At 51.0% G+C, this 20,790-nt stretch overlaps 1 protein-coding gene across 2 annotated transcripts; it reads left to right on the top strand.

Annotated features, from left to right (window-relative positions):
* The first annotated feature begins 4,917 nt into the window (after nucleotides 1-4,917).
* ZNF783 (zinc finger protein 783) lies at nucleotides 4,918-17,908 on the top strand. 2 transcript variants are annotated; one of them, XM_022578620.3, is made up of 7 exons: nucleotides 4,920-5,061; nucleotides 7,739-8,140; nucleotides 8,219-8,345; nucleotides 8,509-8,637; nucleotides 13,894-14,022; nucleotides 15,113-15,223; nucleotides 16,956-17,908. In XM_022578620.3, exons 1-7 carry the CDS (start codon nucleotides 5,038-5,040, stop codon nucleotides 17,792-17,794), a joined length of 1,761 nt encoding a protein of 586 aa, XP_022434328.1. In that variant the 5' UTR covers nucleotides 4,920-5,037; the 3' UTR covers nucleotides 17,795-17,908. The 2 variants fall into 2 exon arrangements, with proteins under 2 accessions (XP_089773356.1, XP_022434328.1); XM_089917230.1 differs by lacking the exon at nucleotides 8,509-8,637 and having other exon boundaries at nucleotides 4,918-5,061.
* The last annotated feature ends 2,882 nt before the right edge of the window (nucleotides 17,909-20,790 follow it).

The following is a 20,790-nucleotide window of genomic DNA, read 5'->3' as shown; positions in this document are numbered from 1 at the left end:
CTATTTCTCCAGCAAAGTTAGGTGGTTCTTGAGGCAGGGAAATGATTGTCTTAATCCTTCAGACTAGTGTGATAATGGCTAATGTTTACTGAGCACTCATGTGCTAGTCACTGTTCTAAGTTCTTCACATAAAAGCGAACTTAATCCTCACAAGACCCTATGTGGTGGGTACGATTATTACCCCATTTCCCACGTGAGATGCGGGAAGAGACCTGAAAGGTGATGCAGAAGCAGAGGTGGCTGTGAACCAGGCCATCTTGCTTCAGCGCTCACACACTCCACCACAGGCTCTGTTGCTTCTGGCTGACCACGATTAAGGACCTCGTGTCTGGGTTGGATTCGAAGTCCTTGTTACCCAAAGTGTGGTCTCTGCACCAGAAGCACTGGCACCCCCTGGGAGCTTGGTAGAAGGGCAGGCTCTGAGACTCACTGAATCAGAATCTACATTTTAACAGGGTCTCCAGGTCATGCTCTGCACACACAATACACTGTTTTAAGTGATACAAAAAATCTTGGCCTGCTTCAACTGTCCTTCATTGAAAGTCTGCTCTGCTGGGTGATGAGAAGGAAACAGACTGTGCAACTGCCTGAAGGACAGGGATGATCAAGTTAGATTAAATCAGCATATAGTGAAGAGTGAAATGCCAAACATCAGAGACTCATCTGTCCAATCTTCTCCTTCCTGTTCCACCAGGTAAGGGCCTAATCATCGCCCACCTAGTTTTCACTCAGTAACCTAACTGGTCTCCTACCCTTAATCGTGTCCTTTTTGCTACCAGGGTTATTGTCCCGGAACACAAACTGGACATGGGCTTTCCTCAAAGCCTACTGATGAAGAGCAAGCTTTTAAGTGTAAATTCAAGACTTGGACAACCTAACCTCCTCTGGGTTTGTTCGCTTTTCACACTAAATTCTCTCTGCTGCTGCCACAGTGGGATTCCCGTCACTTAGTCAATAAGCCGTACTTTCCCACGACTGAATTCAGCTCAGGCTTTCCCTCTCCGGGGAATGCCCTTCTCTGTGAACCAAGTACTATTTATTTTTCACTTCTCAGTTCGTAGGCCCCCTTTTGTGAAAGCTTCCCTTGTTCATTTCTTTTATTCAACAAATATATGTTGAGCACCTATTATTTAGGTACTGTTTTTAATACTTGGGGTATGTCAGAAAAACAGTCTTTGCCCTAGCTGAGTTTACATTCGATCAAAATACATTTCCTTAAAAAAAATTTTTTTTTATTGAAGTATAGTTGATGTACAACATGTAAGTTACAGGTGTACAGCATAGTGATTCACAGTTTTTAAAGGTTATACTCCATTTATAGTTATAAAATACTGGCTATATTCCCTGTGCTGTACAGTATATCCTTGTAGCTTATTTTATGCATAATAGTTTGTACCTCTCAATCCCCTACCCCTGTGCTGTCCCTGCCCCCTTCCCTGTCCCCATTGGTAACCACTAATTTGTTCTCTATATCTGTGAGTCTATTTCTTTTTTGTTATATTCACTGGTTTGTTGTATTTTTAGATTCCACATATAAGTGATATCATACAGTATTTGTCTTTCTCTGTCTGACTGACTTCACTTGCATAATACTCTCCACGTCCATCCATGTTGTTGCAAATGACAAAATTCCACTCTTTTTTATGACCGAGTAGTATTCCGTTGTGTATGTGTACCACATCTTTATCCACTCATCTGTTGATGGGCGCTTAGGTTGCTTCCATATCTTGACAATTGTAAATAATACTGCTGTGAACACTGGGGTGGAAATCTGTTCCCTTCTTGTACTGCACCTTTGCATAGCCTTAGATTTTGTTCACTCGTGAATATCTGAGTAGCCTCCATGTGCAGAGCCTACAGAGGGAGGGATAAAAGGTTAAATCAGATTTTGTTCTTGGGCTCACAGGCGGTCAAGGGACTTTAATAGAAGATAGAAAATGAAGCTAAAATTCTGTAAGAGAACAATTACATTCAAGTTGCAGGACATTGGGAAAGGCTTTATGAGAGATGACATTTGAGCTGGACCTTTAAGGATGAGATGAAGGACATTCTAAAAAGGAGAGACATGACCAAAGTAGACCTTATGGGGCATGTACCAATAAACACCAATTCATTCGACTTGGCTGGAGGGTAGGGTGGGAGGAGGGGAGTAGGGGGACGTGGTTGGAAAGAGAGGTTGGGGTCAGACTAAGGAGTTTGGATTGTATTGAGTTAGTAACGGGGAGCTGAGAGTTTTGAGCAAAAGGGTGACCTGAGTCTAGCTGCGATTTGGGACTATTAACCTAAGAAGAGGCACAGCATGCTTTTGTTGTTGCCGGGCTGGGGGATATGTTAGAAGGTTTTCGAGTGAGAACAGCAAGAGCCAGTGAGGATCTGACTGGGTGCAGCTTCAGCGTGAAGAGAGTGATGGACAAGATCACCGGGGTGCAGTCAACAGGAGGCGATGCTCTTTGAAGGCAGGGACCAGGTCTTAATTGTATCCAGATTCCACAGCTCTGAGCATGGGGGCTTCCCACATAGATGGTCACCGCACGTTTACTGAATGAACAGGTATAACAGGAATTCACAGGATAGGGAGCTCAGTGCTGTCTGAACTAGGGAGGGCTTCGTGGAGGAAGGGGGATTTGGTTATACTTCTGGTCTCCCTCTGCTAATACTTCCCCTCCTACCACTTTACAATTCTGGGTGGGTCCACTTTCTAATCTAAAGGTAGGGTGAGGGGGCCACGGGAATTCTCTCTTGAGCTGCCCCATCTCCTGGCTGAGGGCACTAGCACTTGAGTATCTTGACCACCCCCCAACCCTACGTGACCCTAAGGTGTTGTTTTAGTGGCCCTCACCTGACCAGCCCACCTTCTGCAGCACAGGCCGATGGCCAACTGTCTCAGAGTGGGCTGCACCTGGGTGGAGTCACCCCTGTCCCTGCAGGGTCTGTGCCTCTACTTTGGAAATCCAGTGTTGTCAACTCACCCAGAGGTGTTCAGGCCCTGGAGACCTGATCTGAAAAAGAGCAAATCCACAGGAGACAGATCAATAACGAAGGATGCAAGTAATTTTAATTTATGTTAGAGCTACACCTGGCCTGACACCCAGGCTGGTCTGCTGTGGAAACCACATTATGGTGTCAAGTTTCTGTATTTTTTGTTCAATATATTTATAAAGTTAGAGCATGGGAATGAGAGGCAGCTCTGGGAGCTAATGCACAGGACAGTGTGATCAGTCAACCAGTAGAATCAGCATTTCACGGCAACTAGTTAGAAATGAAATTCTGGACTCCTACCCACTCCAGCCGCAGGCCTAGAAACTCTGAGACCGGTGCCCAACAGTCTGTATTTTAACAAGCACTCCAGGAGAGCATGATGCACACTGAAGTTTGAATACTGACTTACAGAAACTCTTCTAAAAAACTCAGACCAGCTGTCAAAAATTAGAGCACTCTTCCCTGAACAAAGCTTGTTTAATACTAGCATCTTCCTCTCCAATCCATTTTCCAGACTCTTTCTGTTTGCCTTGGACATTAACTCTTACTTTATGAGATCACAACTTATCAATTTATAAGAAATTTATAATCCTTAATGTATTGGTCTTACCCCTGCTGAGAACCGAGGGATGCGCTTCCTGTCTTCAGCACAAGTTTGCAAACTGTCTTAAGGTCAGGTTACTTCAACAAGGATTTCCACAATAAACAATGCCATATATTGATTTGACTTCTTGTTACCTTAAAGTAACACTTCCTAACCTTGCCCCAAATTCTACGGGTGCACCTTACTTGGAGAAGGTATCAGTTTACTTATGTTCTTATTATATTGATTGACCACACTTTTGCTTGGATCAAATACATGGGCAAATCATTTTCTCCCTCCCTCCCAAGAGAAAAATACTAAGAAAAGAAACAAAAACAAAGCATACACACAGAGAAACAAAACTGCAGAGTAATTTCTAGTGGGAAGAATTTCCGGGCTTGTTGGACAAAGAGTGAGATGATTGGGAAATGCAGAAAAGATAGAAAATAAAAGTTCAATATTCAGTGATTAACTGGTTTTCCAGAGCAAGGCGCGGTGGGTTGCAGATGAGGAAAATAGGCCCTAGATTGAGTCGTTTATTCAAGATGCCTCAGGGCCTGAATTAGTGATGGATTTACTCTTGCTGCAGAGGATCCCCAGCTGGTGGCTGATGCGCAAGTGAAGACTGGGCGTGGCAAAGAGGGCTTCAGAGCACTCTGTGGAGGATGCTGGGAAGGTGGGCCCCAGGGAAGGACGAGGAGACCCAGGGTCCCCAAAGGGAGGTTTGGGGAGGGAGGTGGGGCTTTTTTTTTTTAAAGGAAATAAAATTTTCCTGAGGTCTTTCTATTTGTTCTGGAAAACTAATAAAGTTTAAAAACCCTTATCGATCCCTCCCACCCCCCTGGCTTTTCCCGGGCAAAATGTATAGTCACTTTGGGTCCATTAGAGGTGTTCAAACGGCAAATTAAGTGCATACACTTGAGATTTACCCGGCAATGACTGACCTTCTTCCCCCAAAGCTTCGAAGTTTCCTGCGCGTTTCCTTTATTAGCTCCCTGACTGGATTGCCCCAGCACCCCGGAGAGGGGTTAGGGTCCCACCGTGCCGGCCCTGCGCGTGGCCCGCGCCGCTCGGCCCAGGCCCGAGGGTCGCCTCCGCCCGACGGGAGTCCGTCTGGAGGGCCCCGCGGCGCGTGAGGCCCAGCGTCGACTACCGCGGCCCAGGAGGGGGCGGGCACCCCGCTCCCCCCGGGAGACCCCCGCGGCCGCCGGGGCGGGTGGGCGCAGAAGGCCGCGGGGCGCGGGCGTGCGGTCCTTCGGGCTGCAGGGGGCGCTGTGCGCGCCCTCGGGCAGGGCCGCGAGCGCAGCTCTTGTTTAAAGGGCCGGCGGGGCACGTGGCTCGGACGCAGCTCGCGGCCGCCCGGCAGTAGCTCCGAGGCTGGGCGGCTCAGCTCCGCCTCCGCCGCCGCGCAGCGCCGCGCCGGGCCCGACAAACCGGGCCTGAGGAGAGCCGCCCAGAGAAGGACGCGGGCAGCCATGGCTGAAGAGGCGCCTGCCCCGGTAAGCGCCCCCGCGCGGACGCCCAACCCGGCCAGGCCGCCGACTCCACCGCCGCGTGGGCCCGCGCGGGTCTCGGTCGGGCGGCCCGAGCGGCCCGCGCGCCGCCTCCGCCCAGGCCCGCGCTTCGGGCCCTCTCGTGCCGCCTGGCCGCCCTCGTCCGCCTCGTCCGAGCGGCCGGGCGGCCCAAACGCGAGGCCGGGCGCGGCGGGCGGACGGCCCCGACGTCGGGGGACAGGCCGGGCTTTCTAGTTACACTTAAGATGACAAGCCCTCGTCTTTGAACCGAATGGCTGTTTCCCCGCCCCGTCCATTGTCTCACTGGAGGTCCGGCGGCCCCGGAGGCAGGCAGGGGGGCAGGGGCGCCGGCCCCATTCGGTTCTGACGACCGAAGTCTGGGGCTCGGGGCGGGGAGCGGTCCGAAGTCGCCCACCTAGTAGAGGCCAGAGCCTGACGCCCACCAGGGGCTCCGGAGTTACACCCCCATTAAGGTGCCCAAGTGTTCTTCTGACACCTAAGAGGTGTTGAGTGCTGTTTACTGGCGGGATTGTAGGTGTGGTGCTTTTGTTGTTGTTTTGTTTTTTTGTTTTTAAGATTAGTTTAGCAGATGTTCCAATGTTGGCTGATAATGTGCAGTGTGTCCAATTCGGAGAAAATAATCTGTCCTTTTTTGACATACTCGAAAAGCATTTGTAAAGAGCTTAATAGACGGTATCTATTCTTAATACATCTTAATAAAGTGTTTGAAGCCGTGATCTTTCTGGATGCTGATTATTGTGGATGATTTTTAAGGAGGAACTTTTCTCTCCTCTTTAACCAGTGAGTTTGGTGTGTGCTTTTTTAAGGATCCTCTGAGTGCAAGGGAGAAGAGGATGGGAGTTCTTGGGGATTATGGCCCCCAGGAAGGCCTTTCTGTAGGGGGACAAGTGACCTTTTCAGCTCCCACTTAGCCCGGGGCCACTTTCTCAGTACTCTTTCTGACCATTCTTATCCACCCGCCCCTTTTCCTCTGCTGTCTTGTAGCACCTGAGATCCCAAGAAACTCCTCAAACAGGACAGATTTGCCCTCAACTTTCGATAGCCCATGGTATCACACTGTTATTTAATTTATTATGACTATTTTTGTACAAAACTTTCTCCAAGAGAAGGAAGAACCACGTATTTTTTTTCTGCATCCCCATTGCTCCTTTACTATGACAGATGTTCAGTAATTGTTATTGAATGAATGTGTTGTTTAATTGTTTAGTCAGTCGCTCATTCAGTAGGTATTTATTGAGCGTCTTCTATGAATGAGGCAGCCTTTTAGAGGCTTACGTCATCATGGAGCTTATGTTCTCATGGGGGAAGCAAACCATAACACAGGCATAAACATGGCACGATCATAGATTATTAGTGCTGTGAAGGAAGGGACTAGCAGGGGCCTATGTTAGATGTGTCCGTCGGCGAAGGTCTCTTTGAGGCAGTGTTTAAGCTGGAGCCTTATACGAGAGGGAGCCAGGCGTACAGAGAGGTGTGGGAAGAGCTAACAGAAAGGTGGAGGAGAGAGCTGGGTGCATCACAGGAACCCAAGGAGACCAGGGTAGCTGGAGTGTAGTTGATACCCAGGAGGATATATGGTCAGGGAGGTAGGCTGGGATACGATAAGAAGTTTAGGTTTTATTCTGGGTACACGGGAAGCTGTTGATTGGGGACTAAAATGATCTAGTCTGTGTATTTAAAAGATTACTGATCACCCTGTGGAAAGTGTATTGTGGGGGGAGAAGGGCGAACTGGGGAAACCAGCTGGGCAGGATTGCAGTGGTTTGGGGGAAAGATGATTGGGATTTTGAGTAGTCATGGCAGAGAAGGAGAAAAGAGGATGGATTTGAGATCGTTTCAGAAGTTACACGGATAGGACTTGATGGTGATTTGACCATGAGGATGAGTGCAATGAAGGGATGAAGTGTCAATTCACCTTTCCAACAAAGCTTTCAGCGAGATGAACTGGGACTGAGACCTTGTCATCAGGCACCAAGGTAAGCTGAGGCACTGCAGGAGCTCTTTTCCGAGATGCTGAAGGACATTGTAATGAAAGAGGTGGAGGACAAAGGCCATATGAACTGCTGCATCCCTGAGCCAGAGCCACCATCGTCATCATCCCCCTCATGATCAACAACACAGGGCTCACATTTATTGAGTATTTGCCATGTGCTGGACATTGTTAAGTGCTATTTACAAAGATTGTACCATCAATTCTCACAACCCTATCATGTAGGCACTGTTATTACTCCCATTTTATAGATGTGGGATTGAAGCTGAAATGCTTAACAAACCTTGCCAAAGTCAGCCAGCTTGTGAGTAGTGGAGCTGCCAGCTGCACTCTGGTTGTTTGACTGCAGAGCTTCTGAGTTTCGGAGGAGGAGACTGAGACCCGGAAAGGAAGTCACCTGTGTGAGGCCACAGATGCTTTCCCGCTTTGGCCATGCCTTTCCTCCTGTTCCCACTTGCTAACACCCTGGTCCAGCCAGTGTTTCCTGTCCTAGAGGCTGGATGTCCCCCCTCCCCATCCCCGGCTGCCTGACTGGTCCTCAGGATCCCAGATGGGGCTTCACCTGGGCAGGTGCCATTCTGAGGTTTCTTTTAGAGATGGACATTTTGACTGGATAATTCTGATAACATCTCTCTTTTCTCTTGTGGACAGGCTCCAGAGAGGGACAAGCAAACAGGGGATGAAAGGCCTTTGACGCCTTCTCCATCACCCCAGCTGGCTGCTGAGAAGAGCTCATACCTCTACTCCACGGAGATCACGCTGTGGACGGTGGTGGCCGCCATCCAGGCGTTGGAGAAGAAAGTGGATTCCTGCCTGGCCCGCCTGCTGACTCTGGAGGGGCGGACAGGGAAGGCCGAAAAGAAGCTGGCCGACTGCGAGAAGACGGCCATGGAGTTGGGGAACCAGCTGGAGGGCAAGTGGGCGGTGCTGGGGACCCTGCTGCAGGAGTACGGGCTGCTGCAGAGGCGGCTGGAGAACGTGGAGAACCTGCTGAGGAACAGGAACTTCTGGATCCTGCGTCTGCCCCCGGGCAGCAAGGGCGAGGCCCCCAAGGTAAGCCCTGGGCGCCGGGGGTGGGACAGCCCGTGCCCGTCAGCGTGCGGGTGAGCGTGCGTGACACTGTGGTTCCAGGTGCCCGTGACCTTTGATGATGTGGCCGTGTATTTCTCTGAGCCAGAGTGGGGCAAACTGGATGAGTGGCAGAAGGAGCTGTACAAGCACGTGATGCGGGGCAACTACGAGACGCTGGTCTCCCTGGGTAAGGCTGTGTAGGCGGCGCTCTGGGCCTCGGTGCACAGATGGGTCTCCTGCGGTCTGGGTCTTGGCATTGGCTTCTGTTCCTCTGGGGGTCTCTGCATCTCTGTGGGCAACTGCATGGTGGGTGTGCAGTCCTGACCCAGCTGCCTCTGTTCTGTGTGCAGATTATGCCATCTCCAAACCGGATATCCTCACCCGGATGGAGAGGGGAGAGGAGCCTTGCCCTGAAGGCCCGAGGGGCCGGGAGGAGGGGAGTGACAGAGAGGAAGCACGCCCAAGGAGGCTGGGCGCTGGTGAGTGGGGGCAAGATGGGGGCGTGGCTGGGGACAGTCCATTCATGTCCCCAGCCTCCTGCGCTTCCGAGCCGTGAGGCCAGGACGGAGCGCAGGCCCTTAACCCAGGGTGGGCCGCGCCCTAGCCCCCTTCACCCGTTTCACCTACCTCCACCCCTCACCTCTGACAACGGCCAATCTGTTCTCTGTATCTATGACCTCATTTTTCTGTCTTTGTTTTTAATAGATTCCACATATGAGTGAGATCATACAATGCTTGTCTTTCTCTGACTTATTTCACGTAGCATAATGTCGTCAAGGTTGTCGCCAGTGACAAGATTTCATTCTTTTTTGTGGCTGAATGATATTCCATTGTATGTATATGTGACATTTTCTTTATGCATTCATTGATCAGTGGACACTTCAGTTGTTTCCATATCTTGGCTATTGTATATAAATAGTGCTGCCGTGAGCATCAGGGTGCAGATATCTTTTTGAGTTAGTGTTTCTGTTTTCTTTGAAAGAATACCTAGAAGTGGGATTGCTGGATCATATGGTAGTTCTATTTTTAGTTTTTTGAGGAACCCCTATACTGTTTTCCATAGTGGCTGCACCAATTTACATTCCCACCAACAGGGTACAAGGGTTCCCTTTTCTCCACATCCTTGTCATTTCTTGTCTTTTTGATAATAGCCATTCTAACAGATGTGAGGTGGTATCTCATTGTGGTTTTGATTTGCATTTCCCTGATGGTTAGTGATGTTGAACATCTTTTCATGTGCCGGTTGCCTGTCTGTATGTCTTCTTTGGAAGAATGTCCATTCAGATCTTCTGTCCATTTTGTAATTGGATTTTTGTTGCTGTTGAGTTGTGTGCGTTCTTTATATATTTTGGATGTTAACTCCTTATCAGATGTATGACTTGCAAATATTTTCTCACATTCAGTAGGTTGCATTTTCACTTTGTTGATGGTTTCCTTTGCTGTGCAGAAGCTTTTTAGTTTGATGTATTCTCTCTTGTTTATATTTGCTTTTGGTGTCAAATCCAAAAAGTCGTTGCCAAGACTGATGTCAAAGAGCTTACCGCCTGTGTTTTCTACTAGGAGCCTATGGCTTCAGGTCTTACCCAGTTGCCTTTCTTTTTCTGATTGTGAGCCTTATCCTTCTGTTATAAAGTTCCCCGTCAACTTTTCACCTAATGATTTTATTAGCCATTGAAGATTGTTGCCTGGATTCATTATTTTATTAGGGGTTGCAAAATGGTGAAATTTGGTCATTACTTTTGTACCTAATAGCTGAAATTCTTTTTTTTTTTTTTTTTTGGTACGCGGGCCTCTCACTGTTGTGGCCTCTCCCGTTGTGGAGCACAGGCTCCGGACGCGCATGCTCAGCGGCCATGGTTCACGGGCCCAGCCGCTCCGCGGCATGTGGGATCTTCCCAGACTGGGGCACGAACCCGCATCCCCTGCATCGGCAGGCGGACTCTCAACCACTGCGCCACCAGGGAAGCCCTGAAATTCTTTTATAAAGAATAATTTCCCTAACTGACTCTTTTAGTTACCTTGAAATATAGTCTGTACAGAAAAGGCAGGATAGGTGCTTAATTCTTTCCCTTCATCAGTTTTTAGAATGAAGAGTTGCTTCCTTAGACGCCTCCAAAGGTGACCAATACTTGGGCTTTTCTTTCTTTTTTTTTTTATTATTATTATGACTTCATAGATTGTTGAGTATTTTATACATGCAGTCCTTTGCAGCCATTATTTTCATGCTTAAGTTGTCCCATTTTTAGCTCTTGGGAGCCCCTTCAAGTTGACCTATAGGTCATTTTGATGTAGCTTTGATGGAGTTCAGACACTGTAAGATGTTCTAGTTTCATCTTGTATATTTCCTTCCCCAGACCTGGAATAAGAGTTTCTCCGAGAAGTTTTATTTCTTTCAATAAGGAATGGTATTCAGAGACTGCAGTATGAGTTCTAGTAGTTGCTAATTTTTGGCATTACTTCTAGGCCTTCTTAGAAAATATGTATTTTTGAGAAGAAAAAAATCATGAGTTCGTAATGATATTTAGAATTCAAATTTAATGTCCTTTGATTTTATACTTGTATGTCACTTTTACATGGACATCTTAAATTCCTCACTATATTAGCATAATTACTTATTGGCATTATTTTGTATCCAAATCGTAATATTTCATTATCCTATAATATCTTATTTGGAATAATAATAACTTGGAAATAATTTCAAATAATTGAGTCTGTATTACTACTAACAATTACACTTCTAATTGAAATTTGAGATTTCTTTGCAGCTCTTTTTGTCATCTGAATGCGTATTTCATTCAGGACTTAATAGACAAAATAATGCCTTTTAAAGTCGCTTGAAATAATTATTTTCTCTATGTGGTTATGCCACCAACTTGATATACAGTTAAGTTTTTTTGTTTCTGCTTAGTTTTACTTATTTATTTTAATTTATTTATTTAATTTACTTATTTTTGGCTGCGTTGGGTCTTCGTTGCTGCGTGCGGGCTTTCTCTAGTTGCAGCGAGCAGGGGCTACTCTTCATCGCGGTGCGCAGGCTTCTCATTGCGGGGGTTTCTCATTACAGTAGCTTCTCTTGTTGCGGAGCACGGGCTCTAGGCACGCGGGCTTCAGTAGTTGTGACACACAGGTTTAGTTGCTCCGCAGCATGTGGGATCTTCCCGGACCAGGGCTCGAACCCGTGTCCCCTGCAGGCAGATTCGTAACCACTGTGCCACCAGGGAAGCCCCTGCTTAATTTTAGGTTTTTAGCGATGGCTCTTTTTAATTCTGATTTAATTTAACTTTTTGAACATGTAAGACATGGTTGCAAAGTCAAAATGATTTAACAGGATACACTCAGGGAGGTCTCATTTCCACCCTTATCCCCTCCCTCTCCCTATAGATAACCATTTTTATTAACTTCTCGTTTATACTCTAGTGTTTCCTTTTGAAAATATCACTTATACATAGATACCTTTGTATTCCCCCATACTATTTGTCTTCGAAATACCTCATAGCAGTATGTAGAGATCTTCCTAATTTTTTGTGTGAATATGGAATGTTCCATGGTGTGATATACCATAGTTTATTTAACCAGTCTTCACTGATGGATTATTTGGGGAATAGCCAGTATATTGCTGATATAAATAATGCTGTAGGGAATATCTTGTGCATAAATCAGTTCATATTTTTGTCAGTGTATCTTTGGGATAGGATCCCAGAAGCTGGACTGCTGGGTCAAAGGTAAATGAATATGCAATTTTTAAAGAATTTATCACCAAATCCCCCTCCATAAGGGTTGTATCATTTACATTCCCATCAGCATTGTGAAAGAGGGCCTCTTTCCCCACAGCCTTGCCACTAGAGAATGTGGTCAGACTTGTCGGATTTTTGTCTGCATAATAGGTAAGTACTTCAGTGTAGTTAAAAAAAATAGATTTATTAGAAATAATTCACTCATTTAAAGTATACAATTCAGTGCTTTCTATCATACTCATAGATAAGTGCAGCCAACACCACAGTCAATTTTATAACATTTTTGTCACCTCAAAAACAAGCTCTGTGTCTTTCAGCTATCACCCTGACCCCCCTCCCAGCCCCCCAGCCATACGCAACAACAAATCTGCTTTCTGACTCTGTAGATTTGCCTATTCTGGACATGTCATGTAAGTGGAATCACGTAGTATGTGGTCTTTGGTGTCTGTCTTCTTTCACTTAGCATAATGTATTCAAGGTTCATCTATATTGAGCTGTGTATTAGCACTTTATTTTTTTTTCTTATTTTAGTCAAATACATATAACATAAAATTTACCATATTAACTGTTTTTAAGTATACAGTTCAGTGATATTAAATACATTTACCATGTTGTGCCACCATCACCACCATTCATCTCTTTTATTCTTTTACTGAAATTCTGTACCCATCAAACAATAACACTCCCCCCCTTTCTCAGTCCCTGGCAGCCACAGTTCTACTTTCTGTCTCCCTGAATTTGAGTACTCTAAGTAGTTCATATAAGTGGAATCGTACACTCTTTGTCTTTTTGTGGCTGGCTTACTTCACTTAGCACAGTATCATCAAGGTTCATCTATGTTGTAGCACATGTCAGAATTTCCTTTATTAAGGCTTTTATTATATTGAGGTAGTTTCCTTGTATTCTTAGTTTTTTGAGTAGTTTTTTTATAAAAGGGTGTTGAATTTTGTCAAATGTTTTTTCTGCATCAGCCGAGATGATCATGTGGGGTTTTTTCCCCCCTTCATTCTCTTAATGTGGTGTATTCCATTGATCCAGTTTCATATGTAGAACCATCCTTGCATTCCAGGAATAAACTCCACTTGGTTATGACATTTGATCCTTTTAATATGCTGCTGAATTCGGTTTGCTAGCATTTTGTTCATATTGGGATATTGGTCTGTAGTTTTCTTGTAGTGTCTGTCTGGCCATGGTAACAGTGTAGCTTTGTTTGTTTATGGCCATTTTAATTTTTTATTCTGTGAAATATTCATGTCTTTTCCCGTAGGAAGCTTTTTTTAAAAAATAAATTTATTTTATTTATTTATTTTTGGCTGCGTTGGGTCTTCTTTGCTGCACGCGGGGCTTCTCCAGTTGTGGCGAGTGGGGCTACTCTTCGTTGTGGTGTGCAGTGGCTTCTCTCGTTGCCAAGCACGGGCTGTTGGCATGTGGGCTCTGGAATGTAGGTTCAGTAGTTGTGGCGCACAGGCCCAGTTGCTCCGTGGCATGTGGGATCCTCCCGGACCAGGGCTCGAATCCTTGAATCCATGTCCCCTGCATTGGTAGGCGGACTCTCAACCACTGCACCACCAGGGAAGCCCCCTCCCCTAGGAAGCTTTTTAAAAATGCATACTTCCTAGGCCCACCCAGAACTAACTGATAAGAATCTTGGGGGTGCTCCCCGGGGGATCTTTATATACCAGTCTGGTGGAGGACCTGGGATTGGGAACTACCGTTGAAATGTTCTGAGCCAGGAGTCCTTAAAAAGCCAGACCTTTGGTCCTGCTGTGTCATGACCTGTGTGGTACTATCGGATAACTTAACATGCTATATATACCATTTCCTTTTCTCAGATATGGAGGCTTTAGTCTAGAATCTAGTTACTAGACGATCAGTAAAGTTCACTTAATTATCATACCCTGTGTTTCACCTGATGCTCCAGGTGACTGCATTTAGCCACTCCCCAGAGGCTCCTGGGAGACCTCTGTGTTGCCCATAGTGTTACTGATTTGCATTCCCCAGGCCTTCCTCCATACCCAGAGCACACCTCCAGCCCAGTCAGCCCTGCCCAGAAGGAGCCAAAAGAAGGTCAGGCCTCCAAGCACCAGCAAGACTCAGAAACAAGAGTAACACCACCTGAAACGAGCACCGGTGAGTGAGCGCTGGGCAGCCGTGTGAGCAGGACCAGACAAGCGGTACTGAGCATAAGTGCTGCGGCTCGAGGCGGAGAGAGGTGGCTGGGGGCCGGGCCGGGCCGGGCCGGGCCGGGCAAGGCTGGACAGGCTTCCTGGAAAAGGGGCCCCTGAGACGGGCCGTAGAGGTAGATTTTGCTGGGAACACAGGGTATTTTCAGCGGGAAGAAACAGTCTAAGCAAAGGTATGGGTTACTTAGGTATGTTGGGGGCCAGGTACACTGATCAGGCTGGAGTGAGGGGAAGGGCACAGGAGGGGGACATTGGGCCTCTTCAGGGTTCCTAAGACAATCCCGTTAATGGGGCAGTACGTGCCGTATGCCTAGCAGAGTGCCAGCATGTGTGCTCCTCAGTGAGTGTCCTCTTCTGAAGACCGGTGAAGCTCCAGTCACCGCTTCCAGTGCTCTCTGCTTTTGTTTAAAGGAAATTCTTGCCCATCCTGTCACAAAAATGGAGTATATTCAGGGGGCATTTAGCATAGCACTTGGCAGGTAACCCAGAGCCCTGTTTTCTGTCTCCAGACTGCTCTGTGCTGGCTTGGAGTCCCCCTCCTGCCGGCCCGACCGTTCAGTCTCTGGGTTGCTTTCTATCCAGTTACTTCTGTGCATCTTCCCCACTGAATATGGGCCCCTGCAGTTGGAGGTGACACCCCCATCCCCGCTTCCCTGTGTCCATCCTTCCCAGCCAGTGTGTAAGAGGACTGGGACCTTCTCATTGTCCTTTTACTCTGTTGCAAACCCTATGCTGTGCCCTGGGGCCCCCCCAAACCCTTTGTCCTTTTGAGGCCCATCAGGGTGACCCCCAGATGCAGAGGGGCCAGTTGTTAGCACCACCTGCATGGGAATTGGGGGTGTGGCCTTCCCCGGTCTCCGCCCACCTCTGAGCAGAGGCTGTGGGGTGGGGCACCTGCCACCCTTGGGACAGAACCCGGTGCTCCCTCTTCCTGGGCCTCAGGCACTTGAGCGTGTCCTGGACCTGCTAGGGAATGGCTGGGTCTCCCTGTGGGAGCCTGCTGTTGGGAAAGGCCCTCATGGAACTCTCTCTCACAGGACCGCTAACCAGCACTAGCGTTTTGTCCTCGGTTAAACGGGAGGAAGAATCTTCAGATGGGGAGTCACCCACCTCCCCTCCCAGGGACATCCTGCCCGGCATGGGGCCAGGTGAGTGAAGGGAAGAGGCCCCGTGGCCACAGCAGAGCCTCGGAGGAACTCGGGGGCCCTTTGGGAGTGGGTAGGGGTTGCATGATGGACCTGGTAAGGGGTTTCCTCCTGAGGGCTCCCTCCCTCACCCCCCAAGTATTACTTCCCTGGGGCTCTGGGGACCCAGATCACCTATGGTCCTGTTCCTCCCCCATCGTGGTCTGGTCTGGCTGGAAAGGTGCTGCTTAAAACAAGCTGTGTGCCATCAGGTGTGGCCTCCTCACAGCCTCTCACGTCTTACAGCTGGAGTCTGGAGGCCTGTGATTTAAATTTAGCTCTTCCTGCTTAGAGTCTGTGTGTTTTCTATAAACCGGGCTTACATCCTGATAAGCAGGAAAAAAGAAAGCGATTATTGCCTATTTTGGCCCAATAGAAAGGGATCCAGCTGTCCTCCCATTCCATCCTGGTACCTGCTTCGGTGGGAGGCAAGCATGAGATCTGGGCCCGCCTTGGGGTTGTGGTGTGGCTGCAGATGGGCTGCAGATGAAGAGATCTGGGAGCCTTGGCCTTCACAGAGAAGAGGGCCTGAGACCCTCACTAATTTCTAAGCACAAGACCAACCACCATGGGGGCCTCTTCAATGCAACAAGGTTTTACCTCAAAGTTTACATGATTCTTAGACTCTTAACGGTTCTGTAGCTGGAGGACTCAATTAAAAACAGTGGGTCATTTCTGACAGAAATAAAGTCCTGACATGAGTTAACTTGTGAGGATTACTGGGCGAGCGGTGAGCAGAGAACCCAAGGTCTTGCTGTCGGGTGCTGCCCTGGAGGTTCACCAGTTAAGGGCTCTCTTCCTCAGTGGCCTCCCGGCTTGCGGTTTAAGCTCAGGCTTCAGCAAGAATAGAAATCACTCTTGTCTTGGACCTTGGAAGTTGCCTACTGAGGGCTGTAAGTTTTCATTCTAATAGGCAGCGGACAGGGTTCTCTGTCACCGTTGAGCAGACTGTGCGGTCTAGCAGCTGAGGCTGCCGGATCCTGGGGGATGGTTGGCTGGCTCCAGAGGAAACCAGAGGTGACCAGCAGCTGGCGGAGGTGGGAGAATGCCGGGTTCCAGGCAGGGCTCTGCGGCCAGGACCGGCCTCCTCGGCGCCAGGGGCCCCTGGAGCTGCTGCTGAGATCACGTGTCGCTGCCTGAGTCCCCCCTCAGCCCCCCTCAGAGTCAGGTGTGACCCACACTGAGGCCCAGCCGGGAAGCCCAGGACTCGTGCCTGCTTTCTGTCAGGGCAGCTGGTGCACGCTCGGTGTGGATTTGTTACTTGGCTGCATAGCTCTGAGGGGGGCTAAGTCACCCACCACCTCCAGGCCCGAAGCCTCTTACCCAGTCTGGGGGCAGTGGTGGCCCGCAGGGCTCATCGTCATTCACAGATCGGAACTAAAGTCGTCAGAACTTTGGGGGTCCCGCATGGTCAGCATGCCGCAGGGCACAGGACGTAGGCCTCCCTTTGTCTGCCTTTCATTTTCCCACCCATCTGCCTCCCCGGTCTGACCCCTGACCCCAGCTCCTGGGTTTGCAGCAGTGTTTCCCTGCTCTGGCCGGGAGCGCTGGGAGGAGGAGGGGCCCGGGGAAGGCTGGGGGGTGGGGGCGGGGCTGGTGTGGCTGGAGCACGCCGGGAGGCCAGGACTGGGTCTGTGGCCCGGGTGGGGGCCGGCGGTGTGGTCCGCTTGAAATCAACGCAGACTCCATTTGCCAGGTGGTGGCGGTGTGGTCATCAAGACGGAAGCACGATCTGAGGACGAGATGATGCCTGAGCAGCTCTACGTGGGGGAGTCCCCGAGCCAGCCAGAGTGTAGACTCCCCAAAGGGCCCAGGAGCAGGACCGGGGGTTCTGGCCGGCTTCACTCGGGGGCAGCGCCCAGGGTGCGGGCAGGGGACCCTCTGCCACCGGGGGCATCGGGGAAGGGGGGCGAGCCGCCTCGCGTCCTCCCCCGCCGGCGAGAGCGGGCCTTCCCCTGCCCTGACTGCGGACAGAGCTTCCGCTTGAAGATCAACCTGATCATTCACCAACGGACCCACGCGGAGGAGGAGCAGCGCGCGGAGGCCCGGGGCGGCTCGGCCTCCGGGTCCGGGGGACGTGCCCAGCCCGCGCTGGAGCCGGGGGAGGTGGTGGTGCCCGGCCCCGTCATCCGCTGGCTCCCAGCGGGGCCCGAGGGCCGCCGCTGCTTCGTGGGGCGGAGGCCGGCGGCCGCCAAGGTGTACCACTGCAGCGAGTGCCTGCGCTTCTTCCAGCAGCGGAAGAGCCTGCTGCTCCACCAGCGCTTGCACACCGGCGACAGCCAGGGCTGGCCCGCCTGCCCCTACTGCGGCAAGGCGTTCCGCCGGCCCTCGGACCTCTTCCGGCACCAGCGCATCCACACGGGCGAGCGGCCCTACCCGTGCCCCGAGTGCGGCCGCGCCTTCAACCGCAACCACCACCTGGCGGTCCACATGCAGACGCACGCGCGTGGCCAGGGCGGCCCGCACGTTCCGGCTCCCCCCGCCCGCCTGGGCAGCCCGCCGCTGGCACGGCCCAGCCCCTCCGAGGAGGGCTGACCGGGCAGGAGCCTGCGGGGCACCCCCTGCTCCAGGACCACCTCAACACCGGCGGAGCCCTTCCACTTGTGCCTGATGCTGGTTCCCCCTTCTGCGATGGCTTTGGAGAGATCTTTTTACATGGGAAGCAGTGGCCTTTTTGATGACAGAGTGTATGCGTGCCAGATGCCTCAGTTTCCTAAGTTTGTCACTCTGCTGCCTTTTCTACATTCCTGACTTACACAGGGGCCACTAAGGCTTAGGGGATGCCAATCTTTGGTGGGGGCCTTTGACGGGTACCGTGGACAGGCAACAGGACCAGAGGCCATGGCCTTTCAAGTAGGGGGTGTTCGAGACACGGAGAGCCTGGGGTTTGATTTTATACACAGAGGTCTTGGCCTTCTGTCAACACGAGAAACAGCAGAGTGGACAGACAGCCTGAAGAATAGGCACTGGAAATTTGAGTTTTCTACTGTTATTTTGAAACTTTTTTTTATGGAGATTTTCTAAGTGCTTCTGTAAGTATTGTGTGTGGTTGTAAAGGGGACCAAGAACTCCTGAGGGGCAGGCATTATTCTGCCACCTCCTTGTGTGTGGGGATGGCAGCGGGACTGTCCAGACCAGCCTGGGAATGCCTGTTGATGGGGGTGCCTTGGCTGCTGCCCTGGAAACCAGGTGTCTTCCCAGGTGTGTGTTCCTTGGCCTAGACTGATTCCCAGTATTCCTGGTCCTTTCCCCAGTGGGTGTTCACATCCATGATTGGCTTTGGTAATCAGCTGAGAGCGGGGAACTGCAGCCTGGAGTGGATGACACTTCCCCCAAGGTCTCAGTGTTCACGGGTGTGCACGCTCCATGGACTGGACCCCACCTGACACCTGGGGGGTGGGGGAGGTCAGGTGCAGAGCGGGCCCAGGAAGTTCCTCCCGAGAGGAAGATCCTGGTCTGAGGGAGGCTGGTCAGCCCACGTGGACTGTGGGGTTGCCAGGCCTGATGTGTCACGTTAAAGGTGGGGGTTGTCTTCTAGAACTTGGGGCTCATGGCAGAGTTAGGCCAGGAGATCTAGGTGAATCTTTTAACCACCTCCATCCTCGTGTTACTTGTCTGTCGAAGGTGGTAATGACCCCAGTGCATCCTACCTCACCTTAGAGTTGTCAGGGTCATAATAGATTTAGAGGCAGCGGGACAAATAGGAAGCCTGATTTCGAACTTCCTTTCAAGTTCAGGGCCCCCTTTCTCTTTCATGTTGATCTCCAGCCCTCTTCCCAGTCAGAATCACTCAAGAAGGACCTTTATTTTCTGGAGTGAGTGGAAGGTCCCACGGGTGCAAAGTGAGGTAAGACTTTCCCTTTGGGCTATATCCGCCTGGAGCCTTTTGTACCTCAGTGGAACAAATTCTCACCAAAGCAATGAGGTTCAAACTGTGGAGGTTCGGGCTATAGCATTGGGCCTCATGGAGAAGTCTTGATGGCAGCTAGCTTCTTGTGCCTCTTAAATCACACCACTTTGGGTGCTCCCTATAAACCAGCCCTTGGTCTGGGTGATTTTGAAGCTGGAGTGATGGGTCCTCAGCTCTTCTGATTGTTGTCTTATTTATCTGGCACTATGTGAAGTGTCCAGTGTTCAGGCCTGCTTCCAGGTGCCTGGGTCCCTGGCTGTGCCACTTCCTCTTGCCCCACTCTGACCCTCATACCTCTCCTAAAGTCCTGAACAGGGTTGGGGGCAGATGGAAACATTGCTGTCATCTCTGGGGCAAGAGTATACACGTCAGTGACTGCTCAGCCAAGCTCCTCTGGGCTTGGGAGAGGTGCCCCCCTCCCCTGCCGTAGATTCTGTTTGTCTGCTCTGGTATCCCCCAGCTCTTGCCAGGGCCCGGCAGTCAGGGCTGGGCTGTCAGCAAGTGCTCAGACAGGATGTGGTGCTAGTGAAGCTGCTGAGAGCTTAGCCCTCAGCTGCAAGAGCTAGTCTCAGGTGTTTCCTTGGAAGGCCTCAGGGCTCAGAGTTTCCAGGCTTTTCTAATGCTTAATGCCCTGTGTAAATACGCAAACTCTTAACAGAAGCAGTAATCACTGTGCAGTGGTGCTCCTCTTCTTCCAAAGCATTCAATGTGCCGGGCTCCCGGCTAGGCCCTGTGAGTTTGCCTGGCACGCAATAGGTGTTCAAAGGACATTCTTTACACTAAAATGAGTCAGCGGAGGCTGCGTGACCTGGGAGGCTGGAGCCTGGTCTGACCCCAGTCTCACTCCCAGCTCTGGGTCTCGGGTTCCTCATTTGTAAAGCAAAGTTGGGGTTCTGGTGTTAAAAGGCCCGTAAGAACTGTGACGGTGGTGAAACCTTGGCCCCATCAGTGCTCAATAAATATGTTGGACTCTGTACGTGCACGTGACCTGGTTCCTGCTCTCTGGGAGTCCGCGGCGGTGCGGAAAGTCCCCGCCCGCCACGCGGGTGGGCTGCTCGGCCGAGCTCGGGTCCGCATTCACGCTTGAGAGCGGCCCTCGCGCCGGAGTCTCCCACGGAGCTGGCGCCCACCCCTGCCCCGCGCCCACAGAGCCTTGGCGCACGCCGCGGGGGCGGGGCCTCCGGGCCGGCCAATGGGGGGAAGGCTCCGGGCTGCCGGGGTCGCCGCGCAAGGGGCGGGGGCGGAGCTTCCCGGTCTGGCTAATGGGGAGCCGCCTCCGGGCGGCGGGGTGGGGTCCAGCTCGTAGCCTGGGGCAGCGCTGCTGCTCGTCCGGGTCCTTTCTTTCCCGCGCGTCCGGAGCAGCCCGGCCCGACGGCCGCGAGAACACGAGAGAGCTTGCAGAGAGGCCGGGCGCTGGCCTGTGTGGGCCGCCCGGCGGCGGCGGCGGCGGCGGCGGCGGCGGCGGCGACTCCCCCGCCCGGCCGGACAGTGCAGGGCCATGGCCGAGGCGGCCCGGCTCCGGTGAGGGCGGCGCTCACAGAGGATGTCCTGCCCTCACCCCGCCCCTCCTGGAATTGGGGAGGCTCAGCCTGGGTAGAGGGTCTAGGAAAAAGACGCTTGA

Source organism: Delphinapterus leucas, chromosome 9 (genome assembly GCF_059928025.1).
Source record: "Delphinapterus leucas isolate spDelLeu-1000000601 "Yukka" chromosome 9, BTC_Dleu_Yukka2, whole genome shotgun sequence".
Classification (NCBI taxonomy): domain Eukaryota; kingdom Metazoa; phylum Chordata; class Mammalia; order Artiodactyla; family Monodontidae; genus Delphinapterus; species Delphinapterus leucas.
Note: the sequence above shows the minus strand (reverse complement) of the source record. Positions and strands in the feature narration are given on the sequence as shown.

Excerpts from the sequence above, each read along its gene's own strand:
- ZNF783 (XM_022578620.3), top strand. The coding sequence starts at position 5,038 with ATGGCTGAAGAGGCGCCTGCCCCG. Across the intron at positions 8,141-8,218 it reads GCAAGGGCGAGGCCCCCAAG|GTGCCCGTGACCTTTGATGA; the intron begins GTAAGCCCTGGG and ends CTGTGGTTCCAG. Across the intron at positions 15,224-16,955 it reads CCTGCCCGGCATGGGGCCAG|GTGGTGGCGGTGTGGTCATC; the intron begins GTGAGTGAAGGG and ends TCCATTTGCCAG.